The 20,212-nt window shown below is 37.8% G+C and overlaps 2 protein-coding genes across 3 annotated transcripts; one reads left to right on the forward strand and one right to left on the reverse strand.

Moving 5' to 3' along the window:
• Positions 1-1,459: 1,459 nt before the first annotated feature.
• Positions 1,460-14,844, reverse strand: u2af1 (U2 small nuclear RNA auxiliary factor 1). The gene is made up of 9 exons (XM_067603812.1): positions 14,718-14,844; positions 9,585-9,736; positions 7,802-7,889; positions 5,126-5,192; positions 4,748-4,797; positions 4,168-4,266; positions 3,910-4,043; positions 1,937-2,029; positions 1,460-1,786 (listed from the first exon to the last, which is right to left on the reverse strand). The coding sequence occupies exons 2-9, from the start codon at positions 9,626-9,628 to the stop codon at positions 1,663-1,665; spliced, it is 699 nt and encodes a 232-aa protein (XP_067459913.1). The 5' UTR covers positions 9,629-9,736; positions 14,718-14,844; the 3' UTR covers positions 1,460-1,662.
• Positions 14,167-20,160, forward strand: gabpa (GA binding protein transcription factor subunit alpha). Of its 2 annotated transcripts, none has more exons than XM_067603810.1 (10): positions 14,167-14,291; positions 16,595-16,694; positions 16,789-16,933; positions 17,124-17,208; positions 17,358-17,582; positions 17,697-17,891; positions 18,072-18,128; positions 18,465-18,587; positions 19,027-19,219; positions 19,356-20,160. In XM_067603810.1, the coding sequence occupies exons 2-10, from the start codon at positions 16,618-16,620 to the stop codon at positions 19,576-19,578; spliced, it is 1,323 nt and encodes a 440-aa protein (XP_067459911.1). In that variant the 5' UTR covers positions 14,167-14,291; positions 16,595-16,617; the 3' UTR covers positions 19,579-20,160. The 2 variants fall into 2 exon arrangements, with proteins under 2 accessions (XP_067459911.1, XP_067459912.1); XM_067603811.1 differs by lacking the exon at positions 14,167-14,291 and adding an exon at positions 14,432-14,514.
• The last annotated feature ends 52 nt before the right edge of the window (positions 20,161-20,212 follow it).

The raw sequence follows: 20,212 nt of genomic DNA on the forward strand, positions 1-20,212 counted from the left end.
TTGATTAGTGATAATGTGTCATTTTTAGTGAGGTCACTGCTGTCACACACACACAATGTTTTAGACTACGATTCATCTAAAACACCTATACATGAGGTGATTTGATGCTCTTTCACTATGGAGTGTCACCGCCTTTCCTCTCTTGTTCTAGAGAACATGACATTAGTGCATATTTTATATAGTGGACAAGGAAGAACAAAGAAATTCAGTTAGAAATAATCAAATAATCTGCAAATTTGCAACGTCAGAGCAGGCCAACACTAATAATAGAGCTGTGGTTAAAATGCAATAAGGAGGAAACTGTCCGTTATCAGCTGTGTGTCAAACGGAAGGCTGGTAATTATAGAGACTATTAGGCCAGAAGAACAACTGTATGATACTGAAAACCACTTTACTTATGAGAATTAGACAAAATTTACAGACTCATGTAGCTACAATCTTCAAACACACAATGAATGTCCTGCAGGCAAAGGGAATATTTCATTAGCCACATGCACTAATTAGGCTGTTACAATCAATAAGCTCTTTATCACAGTTTATTGGAGATTTATTGTAACTTAATTGGTTTTATGAACCCTTCAGACTTTCTAAATAATAGCTAAATGGTCTCTCAGTTACTTCAGAGTCATTTAGGGCTGTTAATAATAATTTGACATATTTATATTCATGTATTTGAATGACATGCATTTTAATGCTTTATTTACTGCATTATTTTTTTGTTTTTAGATTTATTATATTGTATATTAATGTGTATTTAATCATCATGTCAAAGGGAGAATTGTTCCATTTCTCTTGTTCATCTCTATGAGAGATGAAATCTTGTATCACGGGAGGCATTATGAAAAAAAGTCCCTTCAGGAAAAACTGTGGCTGCAGAGATAATCCATGCTTGTTCACTGGAGGTAAACAAGAAAATAACGCAGTTTTGTGATATAACTACATGGCCAGTCGGATTTTCAAAAGTGCTAAGACCAACAGAAATGTATCTTTGCACTGTTTTCTGTTTTAAGTAACTATGAGGTTGAAGACCAGCAATGTCATCAGTTTAGTTTGATTTATTAGCACAAAGGAAGTGATAAAAACAAAAGTATATAAAAACAAACATAGCAAGGATTGTGCAGGAGAGATAAGAAACCCCAAAGGGCTTATAGTAAACCTCCCCTCTAGGACTTACAATTTATTCTAACACCATGGATATTTCTTTCCTTAACAACCATTGTTATCTGTATCAGGCAATATTATCAGACTGTTCATTTGAAAAAGTTACCTCAGCGCACTCAAAGGAGTTGGAAAAATAACAGATTACATGTTAGGTGTAACAATCACTGTGTCCATTTACCTCTTGCTGTTCTCCATGTGACTGAACAGGAGAAAGTAGCTCTAATATCAGAAAGCATTGACATCCTAACTTTGAGATTTATGCCGTGTAATGATGAGCGAGATTCACAAATCAGTCGTGTTAAGTAAAAATTTTAAATTTAATGAGGTGAAAGTCATTTCAGAAATCAAGAAAATACATGTTCATCAATGCTGTCACAGCTTCAAAATCAGGTACCTGTCAATTCGCCCTAGAATAGATCGGGAAAGGTACAAACTTAAAAAAAGAGTGGGGATGGATACAGGGATACAGGAATGGAAGGACAAGTAGTCATGGCTTGTGGTTTAGAACCGTCCTGAACGTTCTCTGTCTCTGGAGCGACGTCTCTCGTGGTCACGGCCGCCTCCTCGACCTCTGTCCCTTGAGCGAGATCGTCTCTCTCTCGATCGTGATCGAGACCTATGACGGCTACAGAAGTGAAGAAGGAGTGATTATGATTTGTTAAAAATTAATACCTCCAAACCTCGCCTGAGAAAGATGTTATAATCTGCAAAAACAAGTATTCATGTAGGTTTATTTAATTCTCTCTGAATGTAAAGGTGATGAATATGTTTGTACCTCTTCCTCCGGCGCCCGTAGAGCTCTCTTCTCAGTTCACGCGAGATGGGCTTCAGATGCATGAAGTTACAGAAGCCACCACGAGTACATTCCCTGTGGAGAGAGGGAAACTTCAATCAGTTAGAGCAGAGAAGAAAAGGACATGACAGAGGAGTCACACGCAAGTTTCACACAGCAGCTGCAACAGATGAATCTTTGGTGTGCTGATGTGGAGATTGAGCCATTTAAAACCAAAGACTTGCTACAAACTTACTTATAAACAGACTTTGAACAAAAGCTTTATGTTGGAATCTGTAAAACACTGAAAATATGACAACGATCAGTCACAAGAATTGATTTATTTTTAAGAAATTATTAAATCAAATGGATGAAAATAGAATTATAAAATACCCTCCTTTCATCAGGACTTAACTTTGGATAAAAGGCACCATTGTGTGACCCTATTTATCAATCTGTTGAGAACTTTTGATACTGTGGATCTGTGTCCTCAGTACTGGTCTCTCAGTTGAAGCTGTACAGTAGTTTATGAAATATTTAACTAGGCAGGACACTATGAGCCTCATGCAAGAACATTTTAAGATTCTTATCATATGTTGCTCTTACTTTTTTCTGTGAGGTTTGCGCGTGTTGTTGTTAAAAAAATCATATTTGCCAAATTGCAAAACTTGTGGCTCATTTCAGCCTGATGAATATCACCTGTTTGTGAGATTTAATCATTAGTATAATCAACGTCCTTTAAATTGCCTTAAAATTGCCTGTTCCACTCCGTTTGTGTTTGGTAATTTACAATCTGCTTTTAATATTGTTCAAGAAGGACAACATGAGCTAAAATTAGATCTAAATGCTGAAAAAGTAAAGTTGACAAATTCTAAGAAACAATGCACCTATTAGATGTCAATGCCATTCAGGGTGCTGAAAATTGTTAACATCTGGGTTTGTAAATGATAACTGCCTTTCTATCAGGCCTCAAAAACTGAAGCCAAGAATTTGCCTCAAAGGAAAAACAAACATTTCTTTCTGTTGTGGACCATGGATATTTTATTTTTACAAGCATGACTCTTCTCTATGTTTTACATATACTGTGGGGTCCAAAAGTCTGAGACCACATTGAAAATATTTTCAAGTTAACCTTGAAATAATCAGAAAGTTTGAGGATTCAAAAGTTATTACATGTAAAATGAAGAAGAAATATTTAAGATTCTGTACAATTTCTAGGTCAGCAATGAATTTAAGCAAATTTAAAGCTTTGAACAACTTAACTCCTTTGTACAAAAGGTCAGATTTCCTTGAGTTGTATCCCTTCCATTGAAGCGTTCAGATGACACTGATCTGATCTTCTCATCAGAGGCTCGTTCAAGTAACTCAACTTGCAGCCGGTGTTCATTTGTTATAAATGTGGCTGAGTCTCAAGTTTCCAGCAGATCATTTCTTACTAAGTAGCATTGTGATAATGGGAAACATGGCATCAGGACTAAATGAAAGTATCAGAAGTCAAATTGTTATTCTAAACAAAGAGGGGCTTTCTCAGCAGTGCATGGAACTCTGAAACGCTGTGCAGAAACTTGATCAGTTGTATCCAAAGCACGATCAGGCAGACCAAAAGTGACCACACCATCAAAAGATCAATACATCAAACTTAGTTCCCTGAGAGACAGAAAAGCAATTTCATCACAGATGCAGAATTTGCTGAATAAAGAAAACAAGACTCCAATCAGCAAAAGTACTGTCAAAAGAAGGCTGTGTTGTAGTGGTCTCAGAGGACGAGTAGCAGTTTCTAAACCACTTCTCAGGAGGGGAAAAAGGCCAAACGCTTGGCGTGGGCTAAGAAATACCAGCATTTCACAGTGGATGACTGGAAAAAAATAGTATTACATTGGAAACAAATGCAAAGTAGAAGTATCTTAAGTGGTGGTCTCAGACTTTTGGACCCCACTGTAGTAAGTATATAAACTGTTCTATCATGTAGCACTCACCCCATTTCATACTGGCGACAGCAGGCTTCTCTAAAGTCTGTGACAGGAGAGAGTTCAGCATGGATGGGCTGCCCATTAAACCACCGATTATTCAGGTCTATCACAGCCTTCTCAGCGTCCTCTTCATAACGGAACTACAAAGAACCATCAAGAGACAGACAGAGTTTACTTGAAGAGAAAAAATCAGACTCTGCATGCAAATTAAAAACCAATGGCATTTCAGTAGCAGCAACATGAGGTTTTCAGGCCGACACCCACCTTCACATACACGTTTCCCACTAGGTGGTCCCCGAGGTTGTCACACACGTTCATTTCCTCCACCTCTCCGTACTTTTCTTCCATCTCTGTGAAAACCTCCTGAGAGGATGGCAGAGAAAAATGAAGTGTGACATCATGTAAATGAGCAACGCTGACTTATAGCCCATTATCTAGATGTTGACAACTTCAACTTTTGATCAGATTTTGTGCATAAACGTGTAAATAATGCAGTTTTCTCAGAGACGATTGTTTGAAAGTTAACTTACTGGAAATATGAACCTGGTGCTGATAAGCTAATATAATTTTTGCTTCATGTGTTTAGTGCAATGTGTGATACTGCAATTATAAAATCCAGGTCATATGGACTACACACCATTCAGTGCTCTTTACAACAATTCCTTGATATTTTAAAATAGAATATATTTAGAAGAATTCATCAACAGTTACATACTTTATATAGTTTTATCTGATCCTGTGGACATGCCGTTAACGTTAAAGAAAATGTAGCAGCTATAAACTGGTGTGGTTGTGGTTTGAGACCAGAACTACATGAGACAATCTTTCAAATGGCATGAATTACCTCAAAAAACTCGTCGTAGTGCTCCTGCATCTCCATGTCACTGATGGCACCTAGTGGTGATAAAAGAGAACGATAATAAGTGAAACAAACAAATAAACATGGATATAATTCATAAATTCTGCAACAAATTCTTGTTTGTTACACAAACTGAGACAAACTTTAATTCCAGACATGAAGTGCTGTTTCAATGATTAGCAACACATTTTGATTTAGTGAACTATTTTCTGATCAATGAAAACCTCTTAAGTGATAACAAATGACAAAACACGTTTAAAAATCTTCTGCTGCGTTCTTGTGGCAGTGAAAACATGAGCATGTAAACAGAGAAAATTACATTTTTGAGGACTTAAGATTCCTGTTAAGGGTTGAAACACTTACATGTCAGACCATCAGCAGACTGGGCACTGTTTTGAGGGTTCCTGTAAATGTTCAGGAGGGCAATTGTCTGAAACACAACATGTACATTTTTTTAGGATGATCTTGTTTTGATCAGGGCCGGGTATCAACATCAGTACTTTTTTGATATTGACTAAAATGTGACAAATAAAAACATAAGTCAATTCAATCACATTGAAAACTGTTTAATAACAATCATTAAAAGAAAATAAACTGTGAGGTACACAGTTACAGATTTCAAATACAACCTCAGACCAAGAGACGTCAGAATTTGAAAATACCCTTTCAAGGATGCAAATTCCTGTTCTGACTGATCAAAGGTCAACTGTAACAATTTATTGACTATTGATAAGCAAGTATTGTCTGGGAGCAGCCTTCTACCCCTGTTTTTATCACAATGGTTTCATCCGTGTCTTTGTCGTTGTAAACTGTCTATCAGTCCTATTGTTTGAATCTATGACTATCACATAGATATCACTACTTCATTTGCATTTTATTCACAGCTTTATGTATAAATTAGTTAAGGCGACAGTTCTTTCTTCAGATTGTCAAACAGGTTCCCAACATCTTTTCAATGCTGGGATTGGGGCAGCTGTGTGTGACAATTTCTGTACTTTTCCGAAACCGACACACCTACTTCCTGCAGTGATTGGCCAGGTGTGTGGATGTGAGAAAGTAGTCAGGGTTTGAACTTCTCTCTCTATCGCTCTTTTCATTCGTTACACAACTATTTCTGGCACCTTTCGTGTGAACAACCAAGTGCAGCACTGTGAATGTCTTCTAAGAGAGTCTGTCTGAAATGGTTATCCCCATGATCACCGTGTCTCGCCTGACACCCAAGTGTGGGTGTTCAAAGCAGCTATAAACACTTGCTTTTCAACGTGGTCGGACAACACGTCGTTGGAACTAGTTCTTTTCTAGCATAACCTGGCCCTGTTGCCACACCTCTTCCATACAACCTTAAACTGTATTAGCTGATATCTACTTAGTGGAAAACGAGATCACTCGACACACTCTCCTTCCACGCATCTTCTGAAATATCAACCCCTGGTTCTTCACTCCAATATTTCCTCAGATTAACAACTAAATATTCAATATGTTCATTAAAAGGATGTACCAACTTGGATATCAAATACCTGGAATTAGGTGACATTTTTAAAATATCAAGAGAGGATGCTGCTCTAAAATAATGTCAAACCTGTTAACAACAAAAAAATGTTGAAGATAATATTTTTCCTGTAAGGAATGATGCCACTTAAATCTTCAATTGTTTTAAGTCCCCTACCCTTCCACATAAAACACGTTGTATCAGAGTACGAAGATAAAAATGAAAGATTAAAGTAAGTATAAACTAAATCAGCTGGTTATCTGAGGGGCTTTTCTAATTTGGTTGAAGAGTTGTAAGGAATTTCTCACAGTGAAGCAAGGTCTTTGTGAAAGATTTACTTAGCTTTGAAACAAGCCCAGGTCAAAACCTAGTATATGGCTGAACCGTTTATGGTCAATGTGTGAAACTGTGGCCAGTTTATTACTGGAATAGTCAGTGTGAATTCCTGGATATTAAATGTTCATCTGCATTTTTCTGTAGTGGTCCCAGTGATATTTGCTGGTAAAGTGTATTTAAATAGCATATCACATGACATGGTTAAGCAACATTTGAGTCAAAAAATAAAAAAAAAAAGGTTATAAAAGCAGAGGAAGAACAATACTTTCCACTCATATCTTGGGATGTTTGATTTAGATGAGAACTTATTTTAATTCTAATTATAACTTTTCTAATTATCTGTTAACTCCCCCTGCTCTTTCATCTGTTTCACTCTGCGGATGGCTCTAGTTTTTCACTCTGCATTGAGTATTTTATCGGAGTGATGGTTATTTGTGGTGTTTTAACCAAGGTTCTCCCTGATATCTCTATGCACCTTTTTTCTGCCTCTTTTCCCATCGATCATGGAGGCTGCAGTTGAAATTGCAAATGAAAGTTTTGGGTGCAAATTCAGGTGGCTTATCTCCACCCAGTTACCATCAAATCAAGCTCACCCCCACACTAAACTGATATAACAGCCTACATGATTTGCATTTTTACCAGCAAGACTCGTGTTTTAATGCTGTTGTTCATCGTTTGTGATGTAAAAATGTCAGAGAAATAAAAAAACTTGCACCCTGGTATTAGCTTCATTTATAAAATCCAAACGCACTACGGAGTGTCTCTCCTGCTGGCTGCTGACAGCGCTGTCAGCCGGAGGGTCAATCACACTGGACAGTAGAGGTGGACGCAGAGACGCTGGTACACGTCTGTTTAAAAAGGAGTTTAGCCAATGTCGCTACAGTTAACATTGGAGCTGAGAGCGTCAGAGCAGGAAAAACAGTCACTCTGCGTCGCGCTGCTGTCCTCTGCTTCCATCATCTAATGCCGACTCATTTTGAAAGAACAACGGCCATGAGGAAATTCCAACACTCAGACGGCCGACCAATGGTGAAACTTCATCATTCAGTGAGTCATTCAGTAGGGCTGGCTTATAGAAACAAATCTCACCATAATTCCCATTAGACATTAGAAAAATATTGTTTTCTCTAATGTTTGGGTACTGATACTGAATAACTACCATAATCTAGAAATTAAATGTCGGGACATTCGAGGACAAAAAAATATGATCTTACCTGGCTGAATGTTGGCTTATTGTGTAATCTGGAGCAGCGGTCTCCATGTCGGCAGGCACCAATTTTGAAATAAAAAGAGCAGTTCACCCTGCGGAAAAAGAGACAATAATGAGATGAGGCAAACAGAAAAACATACATATTCTCTGGAAAATCTCTCTGAAAATCCACATCTGAAGTCAATTCTTTCTCCAAATAGATGCAATTATCTCAACATAACCAATACATTTTTTCTCAAAAATGTTATGACTGAAACAAACTGCAGAAAATGCTATTTCCACTGTCGGTTTGTTATGTGAGCCCGGAGCCTTGGTACGCCAGAGTCTGAACTCTGGTAGGCTTACAAACATCTCCTCTGACAATGTTTCCTATTTTGATGTAAACATCTAGATAAATATGCTGCCTGAAAGTAAACTGTAATGTTATTTCTCCATCATTTCAAGCTGTGCCATTTATGCAAGGCAATCGATAAATGTACCCACATTGTATCATTTATGCGTGACCATCATCTTGTCAGATGAAATAAGGATGAAAATATGATCTGACTTGAAGGAGGAGTCTAATTTTCCCTCCTACTGTAATTCATCCTACTGACCACTTTTCCTTGTTAGTTAACACTTAATCCAAACCTTATTTTTTTGGGTACCAACCGAGATATAAGCATTACATGTAGTATACTAGTATATGGTCAAGTATCAGATGCCTGGTCAGGTTCGTAATCTTGTTTACTAATCTTTGATCACTTTGTTCCTGAGGATTTTTCCAGGCTTTAGTTTTAGACCATTTTATTTCGACAAAGTTCTTTCATGGCTGCTTGTAGTAATATTGAATATCAGAAAATCCCAGTGCCCAGCCACGGCATAGTGCCCACTAATATTTATTATGTGATTTTGTAAAAAGTTAGGTGGGGCTAGTTAGAGCAAATTGTAAAAACAGAGAAATAATGTTTTCTTTGTGAAATATTCTTAACTCTTCTTCATCATTTAATCATCATCTAAAGGGAGAGGGGAGAAATACATATAATCATTATCACTATAAACGAGTGTAATATGGCAAGTACTCTGATAGCCTTATTAACTAAAGCTTTCAGTAAGTTTTAAGTTTATTTTTAGCTTTAATAGGGGCATGGCATGAACTGTTGCCTAGCAACAGAAAAGACTTTTGCTAGGAGAGAGAGACATTGGAATAAAATAGGTTTACAAAGTAGTAGGAGAATAACCACGTTACTGAATGAGTCAAGCACCTGTTCTCACTCACTGCTATGAACTTTAAGATTACCACCGTGAGATCACACGGTTGGGGGACTGAGGTTTAAATATTTCAGGATTTGGGAACCAATTTGCTTTCCTTAATAACGCACTGATAAGTTCATTTCGAGCCCATATCGTTACGAGTCTTTGTTTAAATATTTCCATTGTAACAAAGGGTTTAAGAAAGTCGCTCTCCAACTACAGGATGAAAATGTAGTGAGAATATCACTTTGACTCTAGTTTAATGAGTAAGGTAATTGTATTTTCATTCAGGAAAACTACCTGGACTGTTCCTTGTGACCACCCCAGCACTGTTCAGCACCCAGATGTTAACAGCAGCTAACGTGAGGTTAGCAACGGCGGCGCGGTATTTTACTGTTAGCTTGCTAGCATTAGGCGCTACAGCCACTGTATCACCTACAGGCTGTAAACAACACATATTTACATACACAGTGGCACTTGACAACGAGGGTTTTTGGAGAAAATGGTTAGCAACAATTGCTTAACAACAAATTTAATCAATATAAGCTACTTACTTATCTTTCTCTGTCCCAAAAATGGACGCCAGGTACTCCGCCATCTTGGCTGGTCTGTGTTCAACCACCGGCAGCTACGGCACACTTCCGTCCTGAATCCTTCACAATAAGAGCGTAATCTGTGCAGGCAGAACTGAATTTTTTCACACAACCTGCAAAAAATGTATATTACAAAAAGTTAATTAGCCACAGTGGTTTACTGAAGTAAAAGTAGCAATACTGCAATATAAAAAATACTTCTTTACAAGTAAAAGTCTTGAATTCAAAGTTAAAGATCCCCTCCAGACATGTTTTAGGACATATAAAAATCCTCTGTTGGAATAATAAATTATGTCTGACATGTTTTTCCATACAAAATGTTCAGTTACCTTGTTAAAAATCCTTAAAATGACATCTTCCCTTCTACCTCATTAAAATAAATCCAGAATCTATGAATATGCAAATATGTTTCATTTCAAAAAATTAAGCTGCTGGATACAAGATGTTTCCCACCTCACTGAAAGGTTCATTCTCAGTGTATGTGCACTGGAGGTTTCAAGTTTCCACATTACACTTGTGGAAATTATAAACTGGCCCTCGATGGCTCCAGACAAGTTGTGATGTCATAAATTATGCTTGTAGGCCCACCCCTTAAACTCAGATTTTAGGACAGGGATTAACAGGGAAACTTTCCTTCTTCAGCAGATGAATGTGAAAACAGCCTTCTAGTGTCAAACTCTGAGCATACATCATTCTGCACAGTGAAGCTCAAACATCCAACTGAGGGAACAAGAAGAAAAACACATTTTTGACTGGAGGGGGACTTTAAGTAACAGTACAGAAGTATTAGTTGCTAAATTTACTTGAAGTATCAAAAGTAAAAGTATTCATTATGCAAAATGGCCTCACTCAATGATATATTGTTTATACATATACAGAAATAGAGTGTCTCTTGGAAGTTTTGATGTTTTTTGACTAACAACATGTAATCAAATTAAATTTACTATGGCTTTTAAAAATAAAAAAATCTCTTATATGTAAAAGTGAAAACTAAGTTCTACAAAATGATCTAAATTAATCAGATGTAAAAAGTATAATCTCTTTTATTTGTAAATCTAGATCGGAAAATGAACTATTAACTATTGCCATGAAATAAATGTAGTGGAGTAAAAAGTACAATATTTCCCTCTGCCATGAAGTGGAGTGGTATGAAGTTGCATTCAAAGGAAATATTCAAGTAAAGTACAAGTACCTCAAAATTGTACTTAAGTACAGTACTTGAGTAAATGTACTGTACCACTGATTAGGCACACCTGGTCAAGCTAATGAAATGAAATGCAATATCACTGCAATGAATGTTATCTTTGTGAAGCTATAATACAACACTGCATTATACATTAATACAATGTTTTAGTTGGCACTGTCACCAGCATTTGTTGATTGAATGCTGTTAGATTTTGAGTCTGTAGTTCATGGTGCTGTACTGGTTTGTGGTGTGTGTGTGTTAAAATACTCATGTTAGCCTATTGCATCTTAATATTGTCATTTAAACTGTAATTAATAATTGACCTTCAAAGTCAACCATCTCTTGTACAGGGGTTAGATTTTGAGACATGTTCACTGTACGGGTTGTAGAGTATTTATTATACATCAAAATACACTCACTGGACCGTACTGTCCCCACACTGTCGTTTAAACTGTAATTAACTGTTATTCAAAAAAGAAAACTATATGATAAAAGTTAGCCTATACTGTACAATGGACTGCACTAGAATGAAAGCACTACTAACACTAAATTCTTTCTCATATTTAATAGCTGTACATCATAACAGCTGCAGGGTAGTGCATTGTAGTTTTGTGTGGATTATGTTTTGGATGTAGACACATTATAATTGTGACACTGATTGTGATTGTTTTTTCTTTCTTGTTTTTATTGTTTATATTAAATTGTGTGCCCACACTGTGAACCAGTTTCACTCTGGGGTAATAATACAGTTAATGTATCTAATGTACTTCAGGCTAATCTGATAAATGGGGACATTTTGAATTTTGGGTGAATCAGTTATCCTCAAGATATTAAAAACAAATAAAGAAAAGGCTTAAAAAATAAAACTTCTGACTGGCAAGTTGTCAGTATTTTATGTGCAGTTATGTGTGCAATTAAAGTGTACAAGTAGTTTCTTTTACATATTTTATTTAGCTGAGTTTTTACATTATTTTGAAGGCAAGACATCCAAACCGGAAATTTTGGACAATATCGGCCATTTCCGCCTCGAGCGTGACTTTCGAAACAAGAGTTCATTTCATACACCACAGTCATATAATAATGATAATGATGATGATGATGATGATGATAATGATAATAATAATAATAATAATAATACATGTACTCATAACTATAATTGTAAATAAAATATAAATACATCATAAATTTCAATGTTATAATAACTTGAAAATGGAAATGTAAGCCACATTCCAAGGGGACTTGTTTGTTCAGTATTGATGCTATAGATAGATAGATAGATAGATAGATAGATAGATAGATAGATAGATAGATAGATAGATAGATAGATAGATCTAGCGGGGGGATGGTGGGGATTTCCCCCTCTGGTCTACATATCCCTGCCTCTGCTGAGTTAAATTTATCCCGCTCATAGTGATTTATGCTGCTTCACCCAGAGACCTAATAAAATATCTAAAATAAAAATATGCTATTTAAAAAAGTAGAGCACTGCAACATGAGAACAGTTATTAGTGCAAACAATAAAATCAGAAATGGATTTTCACTGTCAGCGCTCTCGTGATAGTAGAGATGACACCGCGTCTAGGCTACGTGATGACGTAGTACATGGACAGTGAGCTACGTAAATGGACCAGGGGGTTGCCTCCTTCCCTGCTCGGAGAGAAGTCCGACATCAAAGCAGACTGTTTTCTTTGCCTATATTTTTTTTTACAATGACAGCACGTTGTACTGTTGCATGTTGTGATTATTTTTTTATTCAGTATTGAAGTTTAATGCACATAGAGCTGAATTAAACAGTGACTTGCAAGAATGACATGAAGTGTTTTGTGACGTCTGGCCGAGTATCCACAGTACTGAAAGGAGCACTGGGGGATTAAATTCTGGCATGTTAAAATAACATTTAACCTTTTGTTTGATGTATATGATCACATCTCCTATATATCTATACCTTGACTGTAGAGGTTAAGGTAAGGATTGGCATTAAAACAAGGTACTTTTGAACTGTTTACATTATCTTATGACCTTAATTTACCATTGTTATACTATAAAGACCACCAAGTGTGATTGTATATGAATGCAAATTTCTAAGAGCTAACTTTACCCTGTGTGGTTTGGGAAGCAGTGGAAGTTAATCTGCATTAACACTTTCCAATTAAAGCATGGATTATACACATGGTTTCATCAGATCCAAATAGTCTTACACAATATTGTGTATTTTACATAGTGATATAATTTTATCATGTTTAATAAAATAAAAAAGACTAATCCTGGTGATCCCCATGGAGTAATAATTTGACAAACAGGAAAAGAGAGCAGATGGATCTTATCCAGATAAAGTTTATTCCTTCCTTTTCCGTTGCATTTGAGAAATTCCTATCAGCGAGCAAGAATGTAAACAGAGAAACATGACAGCAGATCATTTACAAAATAACACTCATCACATCTTTAACCATTTGGTTTGTCCTTTGGATAATATTTCACAGCAGGTTAACAGAAATGCAACAGAACCTACGTATGATTCAAATAGTTTCATCTGTATCACTGAACAACACTTTGGCAGTTTTCACCTGTCTGTGAAAACAAACATGGTGCACCATAAATATAACCATCACATAGTTTTTACCAAACACATTTACACACAAAGTACTACAAATTGCAAAACAAGGCTAGATTAAGAACCAGGCAAATGGGCAACTGGCAAAGACCCCTGAAGGGTCCCTAAACGTACCACATTGCCTGTGTGGCAAATTACTGAAGTGGCAAGAGCCCTAAGGTGAGTCCTGTATTTTTACCCAATACTGAGGTTTTGTAGAGGGGCCTGTGTCAAAATGTAGCCTTAACACTGTTAAAATATTATGGTTACATGGTGCACATTCCTTAGCAAAGGAACACTGAACACAGACTTGTTTCAAAAATTAATGCTCAATAGTTTCTTTCAAACTATTGTCATCTGTAAACACATCATACTTACATTGAACTTCTCATTTCTGACTTCAATATCTTGGGACAAACACTAGGAGAATCAAAATCAAATCAAATCAAATCACTGATGAGGATGGAGGATATGCTACTCCGCATGTTAGTTACTTGGTGGGGAAACAAAAAAATGCAATTTTTTTGTTTAATTGACTAAGAAATGAAGAATGGGTGATCAGTTCCGTTTAACGCTGATGGGAAACCACGCATGCCTTCTTTATTATCACACCAAAGTTTAAACCGATGGACACGAGCACGTGTCCAAAAACAATTAATATAACAACACTCTAGTACACGATAAAAAATAAAGACAAGTGTAGCAAGTCATCTGTATTTCAATACAAGTTTTAGAGTAACTTCAGTCCTGCCGGTTAGTCTCCGCCCCTCCTCTCACTGAGTGTACTTCACCAAAAACTTGCATGAATCGACTCGACTGTGTGTGAATTTTGGCTGCTTATCTACCACAGTTGAACATTTTCCAAGATCTTCCGAGGCCTGACTTTTAAGAGGTATGGATATTTAGGAAAACACGTGTTTGTACTAAAGAAAAATGTACTAAAATGCGGTCATCTTCATGGGATATATATTTGTCGTGCTTTGGGACTCTTCCCGCTATTTTGTCGCTCACTAGCTTAGCTTAGCTTAGCTGTTGTTGATGATTCCTGGTTAGCATTAGTGGGAGGAGGCCGCCGACATTTACAAACACACAGAGCTCACTTCAACTAAAGCCAGGTAAACGCCAGCCTCTACGGTTTAGTTATTTACCCCTGATGTGATCTAGAAAATAGAAACAGGAGAAACTCTTGTACCAGTTGAGTGTTAGCTGCGATGCTAACGGTATAGCTGCCTGCTGCCCTGCGCCGCTTCACCGTCCGGCTACAAACACACAGTGCGTAATCATCCAGACACGATTAATACTGCTTTTTAGTCCTTACTTCTCCTTTTAGTTGCAGTCTGGTAAACCGAGAGTGTTGTTTCTGAGTATTAGCGCGGTCAGAGCTGCTCTGTAGTCTTATTTTTCTTCTAAAACTCGTGTCGTGTTACTATCACGGCTGCTCTCGGAAGTCTTAACAACGCAGTAAACCTTAGCCAGGATTTCCGGCTCCTTTCCATTTGCCCTATGCTGTTTTGTTTCCGTTTATTCTATTTCCGTTTTTAAAAGTTTCCTACGCGCAGAGTTAAAGTGCGATTTAACGTGAAATTGTTGAAGTTATGAAGCGCGACGCGTGTTTACGATAAATTTAAGGGTTGTTTAGCTCGTCGGTACCTCACGGTTGTGTAACGGGCTGCCTCGCCCCGACCCGTAACTGTTCACCAGTTTCAGTGCAGCGACACGTGTAGTCCGAGGCTTAAATCTGAGTTTTATGTGCTTTCCATAATGTGTAGTTATGTTTGGTCACTGTTTTTGGTGATTAATGGCCTAGCAGTTGGCCTTTAGACGCCAAAGCCTCGACTTCGAGTGGGCTAATGTTAGCAGCTGGAGCAGTCAGTGAACTGTCCCAGACGGCCAATGAGGAGTCGAGGCTGAGAGGCCTTTATCACTGCTGTCTCACATTCACACCAGTACACAGCTATTAAACACTGTACACACTGTTCAAAAGCTGAAGCTGCTAAATGCTCTCTGTGTTATAATTGAGTCATTAGTTATTAAAACTACTTGGGTTCCAGTTACGGAATAAATAATAAGTACAACAACTTTTCTTGCATGATAGCCAATGTGTCAGTGTTATTTAATAGTGACAATATAGTGTCGAAGTCTTATGTTTTTAATCTTTCTGGCATTATGAAAAGTAGAGCTGTACCAGTTAAGTCGACTAATGAATTAGCTGATCAACAGAAAATTAATGAGAAACTATTTTGATGATCAATTACTAATTTAAGCAATTTTTCAAGCCATAAATGCAGAACATTTGATGGCCCCAGTTTTTCAAATGTGAGAATTTGTTGCTTTTCTTGGTATATTTACATTACAATAAATTGAATATGTTGGGGTTTTGGAATACTATTTTTATTTTTTGTTTGTTTTATTTAGTTTTTTAAAGACATTTAAGGACGTCACCTTGGACTCTAGGTTATTGTGATGCACATTTCTCACAGTTTTCTGATGTTTTATAGACCATATGATTAATTAAGAAAATAATAGTCTGATTAATCAATAATTAAGATAATTGTTAGTTGTAGCCCTAATGAAAACAATATGATAAATCAAATTTAGAGTAAAACTATGGGCACCAATGACTCCTACATGTATGTAGTGTGTTAAATTTTAGGAATATCTAATGAAAAGGGCTGCTTAAAGTTGACAGAGTTTATGCATGGCTAGACACAATGTTATTAACACCTCTACAATTCTACTAAATTTTAATAATCATTTATTTTTATTGATTGCTTAGGCATTAAAATGTCTGAAAATGGTGAAAATCACAAATAAAACCCAGAGCCCAAGGTAGCCTCAGATCAGGTGTTTTTAAATGATCAATAGTCAAAACCCCAGAAAAATTGAATTTACAGTTACATACAACAGAGAAAAGTGGCAAATCCTCACAGGTGAGAACCTGAAATGAGAGAATGTTTGACGTTTTTGATTCATAAATGATTCTTCAATTGTCAAAATTGTTGTCCCTTTGCTGGTGATCATTTAATTTGAGCCATTGTATTAGATTATATAATGTTTTTAAAAAAGTGTAAATAACAGTGTAATTTTTCCTTTCTGATGTTTTGAGTCCCTTTTTAGTGATTTTTGATTAATAAGTTATGTTCAAATAAGTCACTGCAAAAACAGTTAAACACCTCTTTCATTACTTTCCTACAGCTTGGCTCTCTGTTGAAAAGACGATGTCTAAAAGTGAACCAGAGGAGATGATAGAGATCGAGATCGATGAACGGGAGAAACAGGGATGCCTGGAGGAAGGGTGAGGAAACATGTGAACTTGAATCACATACTGTTTTACTTGCAGCAGCTACACATTTACAAGTTCTTTCCCCTTTCTTCCTTTTTACTGGTAGTGTTGAGGAGCAGACCATCACTGCATCTGATCTGATCCAGCAAGACATTGACATCAACGAGCCAATCGGCAATTTGAAGAAGCTCTTGGAGCCTCGTATCCAACTGTCACTGGATGCATATGAGATCTGCTTGCAGGATATTCAGGTAACAACATACATAAATTAAAATTAAAAAAAGCATTTCAACATCTCTTCATGATTCGATGTAGAGACAAAAAACAGCACACAGGTGTGTTATGTGGGTCTGATAGGCAGGAGATCAGTCCTCCCTTGAACTGAAACATATATTGACTTCTCTCTCTGATTCAGCTCCTCTGTTGTGCTCTTCGTTTTAGTTGCACCCTGATCACAGCCTCTTCGATCAGGGAGTAAAGACAGATGGAACAGTGCAGCTCAGCATGCAGATTATAACCAAACCAGGTACTGATCTGACCAGAAACCGTAACAAAATCCACATGAATTACTCAAAGCGTTCTTCGAAGGTCACTTATTTGCTGTTGGAGTGCAAATTCAAATTGCACATACACACAGCGAGTGTACTCATTTGTCATGTGTTTGCTCTTGTCCAGGTGAGGAGAAGTTGAACATTTTGGAAATCGTGAAGCCGGTAGAGACGGTAGAGGTGGTGATTGATCCAGACGCAGCCGGAGAGGAGGCTACTCTGGTGGAAGAGGGACAACTCATTGCTGTGGAGAGATCCGCCCTGTCTGACGAGACCTCAGAGCAGGTTACACGCTGGGCCGCAGCACTTGAAGGCTACCGCAAAGAGCAGGTCCGCCTCGGCATACCATACGGTGAGAAGCACTTCATTAAAACACCCCACTGTGGGGAAAACAATCCTTAATATGGTGACAACTATATATAATATGGTGTTTGTTAGTAAATGAGGTTTCTTTCTCTCTCCTCAGACCCCGTTCTCTGGTCCGCTGACCAGGTGATCCACTGGGCTGTGTGGGTCATGAAGGAATTTAACATTGATGAGATGGAAATAGGCAGCATTCACATCCCAGGTCGAGACCTCTGCTCTTTCAGCCAGGAAGAGTTCCTTCAGAAAGTGCCCAACGGAGAGATACTCTGGAGTCACCTGGAGCTCCTACGCAAATGTAAGTCAGAGGTGTTTGTGTCCAGTATACACAATGTTAATGGTCGACAGTGTGGTTTTTTTTTTTAGAGGTAAACAGACTTACAGCGAGGAACAAAGTTGGATCAAGTTTGTACTAGGGAGAGTCAAATCTGAGTTCTGTGCAGAGTTTATCCTGATCCCTTTTTTGTATTTATTTCAGATGTGTTGGCAAGCCAGGACCAGTCTGGAGGGGACGCTACTGTCACCATTGATCAACGTAAGTGTTCTAGTGAAAAATCTGTTAAAAGGGCAGGAAAAGGTTTTGAAAAGTGTTCCTCTTAACTCTGTGAGACCTGCAGACACTAAGCTATGAGCTGGATTTGGTTAGTCACAAGTTACTCTGGTTATCAAACAGTACACAGTGACTCCCTTTACTCGCCCACAGGGCAGCGAGGTTAAATAAAGTTACATTTGTGAGAGAGAATTTATCCTTTTCTTGCAGATCCACTTATAACATAGTTGACTAAATGTCTGTTTCACTAGTTATACACAAAGCAGTAGCAGTTCTGATCATTGATGTATGTATCTCTAACTTTACTGTCCCTGTCTCCAGCTGTGCAGATAATCCCGGCTCAAGTCAGCACACCCACTGCGATCAAGGTATTGAAGCAGAACCGTGGTCCCAGAACGCCCCGTATTTCAGGAGAAGAACGCAGCTCACCTGGCAACCGCACAGGTAGTAAACACTACACACGAGGACTATTTTGTTTGTATTTTTATAAAGCAGCTTCAAGTGCTCTGTCTAGACAGTCTGAAAGCCGGATTGTGCACTAAATTTTAAACTTTACAATGCCGACTATTTGCCAGTAAAGTTGCTTTGCATACAGATGTGAAAATAGGTAGAGCAAATAATACATTAGTCAGTCAACAGATAATTAATCAGCAGCTATTTTTCATGTTTTTTTATTTGTGCCAAAAGTTTCTCAATTGTGATATAATCATTATAATAATATAATAAATGAAAATACTCCAAGCGCTACAAGTTTTGATTCTACATTCCTAGCGTTAGCTGTGACAGCAATAACATATTGTGGCGCAGTGTTTATCAAATGCAGCGCAATGTCTGTGACTACTTGTAAAACTTCAAACTGAATGCTGTGTGTCTCCGGTGCCAGGCAACAACGGACAGATCCAGTTGTGGCAGTTCCTGCTGGAGCTGCTGACAGACAAAGATTCAAGGGACTGCATCTCCTGGGTGGGCGAGGAGGGAGAGTTCAAACTCAACCAGCCTGAGCTTGTGGCACAAAAATGGGGCCAACGCAAGAACAAGCCAACGATGAACTACGAGAAACTCAGCAGAGCTCTCAGGTTTGTTTTGTCTGTTTGTTTGTTTTTTACATATTGTGATGGAGGTTTGGCGGATTGTCACAACATGTATATAATCGAGGTGATATTGGAAACACAACGTCACTTGTTTCACATGACAATATCCTCTTTCATTTAGGTATTACTACGATGGAGATATGATCAGCAAAGTGCAGGGCAAGCGGTTTGTCTACAAATTTGTATGCGACCTGAGGACTCTGATTGGCTACAGTGCTGCTGAGCTCAACAACCTGGTGACTGAATGCGAACAGAAGAAACTGGCTCGCATGCAGATGCATGGCATTGCTCAGCCCATCACTACAGTGACCCTGGCCACCACTACACTTGACAAGGACAGTTGAAGGAGGCCGCATTTCAGCGCTCTCCATCCGCCGCAGGCAAAGTTTACTCTCCACCAATGATTGGAAATCAAAACAACTTTCTTCTGTTTGACTCAACTTTCTTCATTAGGCACAGAATGCAAAGCTGATCCGCGATCACTGTGGATTAACTTTGTCGTCTTTACAGTTTCAAGTTTCAAGTTAGACCCGGGCAGGTAAAGTTTTTGTTTTGTTTTGTTTTTTTTGTTTTTTTTTTAAAGCTTTTCTTTAACTCTAACCAAGAGCAGACACGTGCTCAGGATGAGGGGGGCAAATGTGTGCGTGCGATTGCTGAGAAATGCTGTTGTTGTGTGAATGTGTCTGAATGCTTGAATGCGTGACTGAAAACCCAGATCGAAGCTTCGTGTAATATTTCCCTCGTCTGTAGTTTAGGTCGTTTCCACTGTATATACCGGTACTTCATGTTTTTGATAGCCACAAGGGCAAGTGTATTTTCATATTTTCCATTTATAGAGGACCTGTTTTGTATTTTATTTAGTGTTTGTTCCCTAAATTGTTGGACCCTTTTTGTCCACTAGGGGGAATAAAGTGGCAAGCATTTTTCTTAATGTCTCCTATTCAATCACTTTGCCTTTTTGAGATGTTAATATTTATG

The sequence above is a fragment of the Thunnus thynnus genome, chromosome 11 (genome assembly GCF_963924715.1).
Source record: "Thunnus thynnus chromosome 11, fThuThy2.1, whole genome shotgun sequence".
NCBI lineage: Eukaryota > Metazoa > Chordata > Actinopteri > Scombriformes > Scombridae > Thunnus > Thunnus thynnus.

Coding starts and splice junctions, on each gene's coding strand:
- u2af1 (XM_067603812.1), bottom strand. CDS start 9,628: ATGGCGGAGTACCTGGCGTCCATTTTTGGGACAGAGAAAGATAA. Junction 4,267..4,747: donor ACTACGACGAGTTTTTTGAG/GTAATTCATGCC, acceptor CCATCCTCTCAG/GAGGTTTTCACAGAGATGGA. Junction 4,044..4,167: donor TGGGAAACGTGTATGTGAAG/GTGGGTGTCGGC, acceptor GGTTCTTTGTAG/TTCCGTTATGAAGAGGACGC.
- gabpa (XM_067603810.1), top strand. CDS start 16,618: ATGTCTAAAAGTGAACCAGAGGAGATGATAGAGATCGAGATCGATGAA. Junction 17,209..17,357: donor GCAGATTATAACCAAACCAG/GTACTGATCTGA, acceptor GCTCTTGTCCAG/GTGAGGAGAAGTTGAACATT. Junction 19,220..19,355: donor AAACTCAGCAGAGCTCTCAG/GTTTGTTTTGTC, acceptor TCTTTCATTTAG/GTATTACTACGATGGAGATA.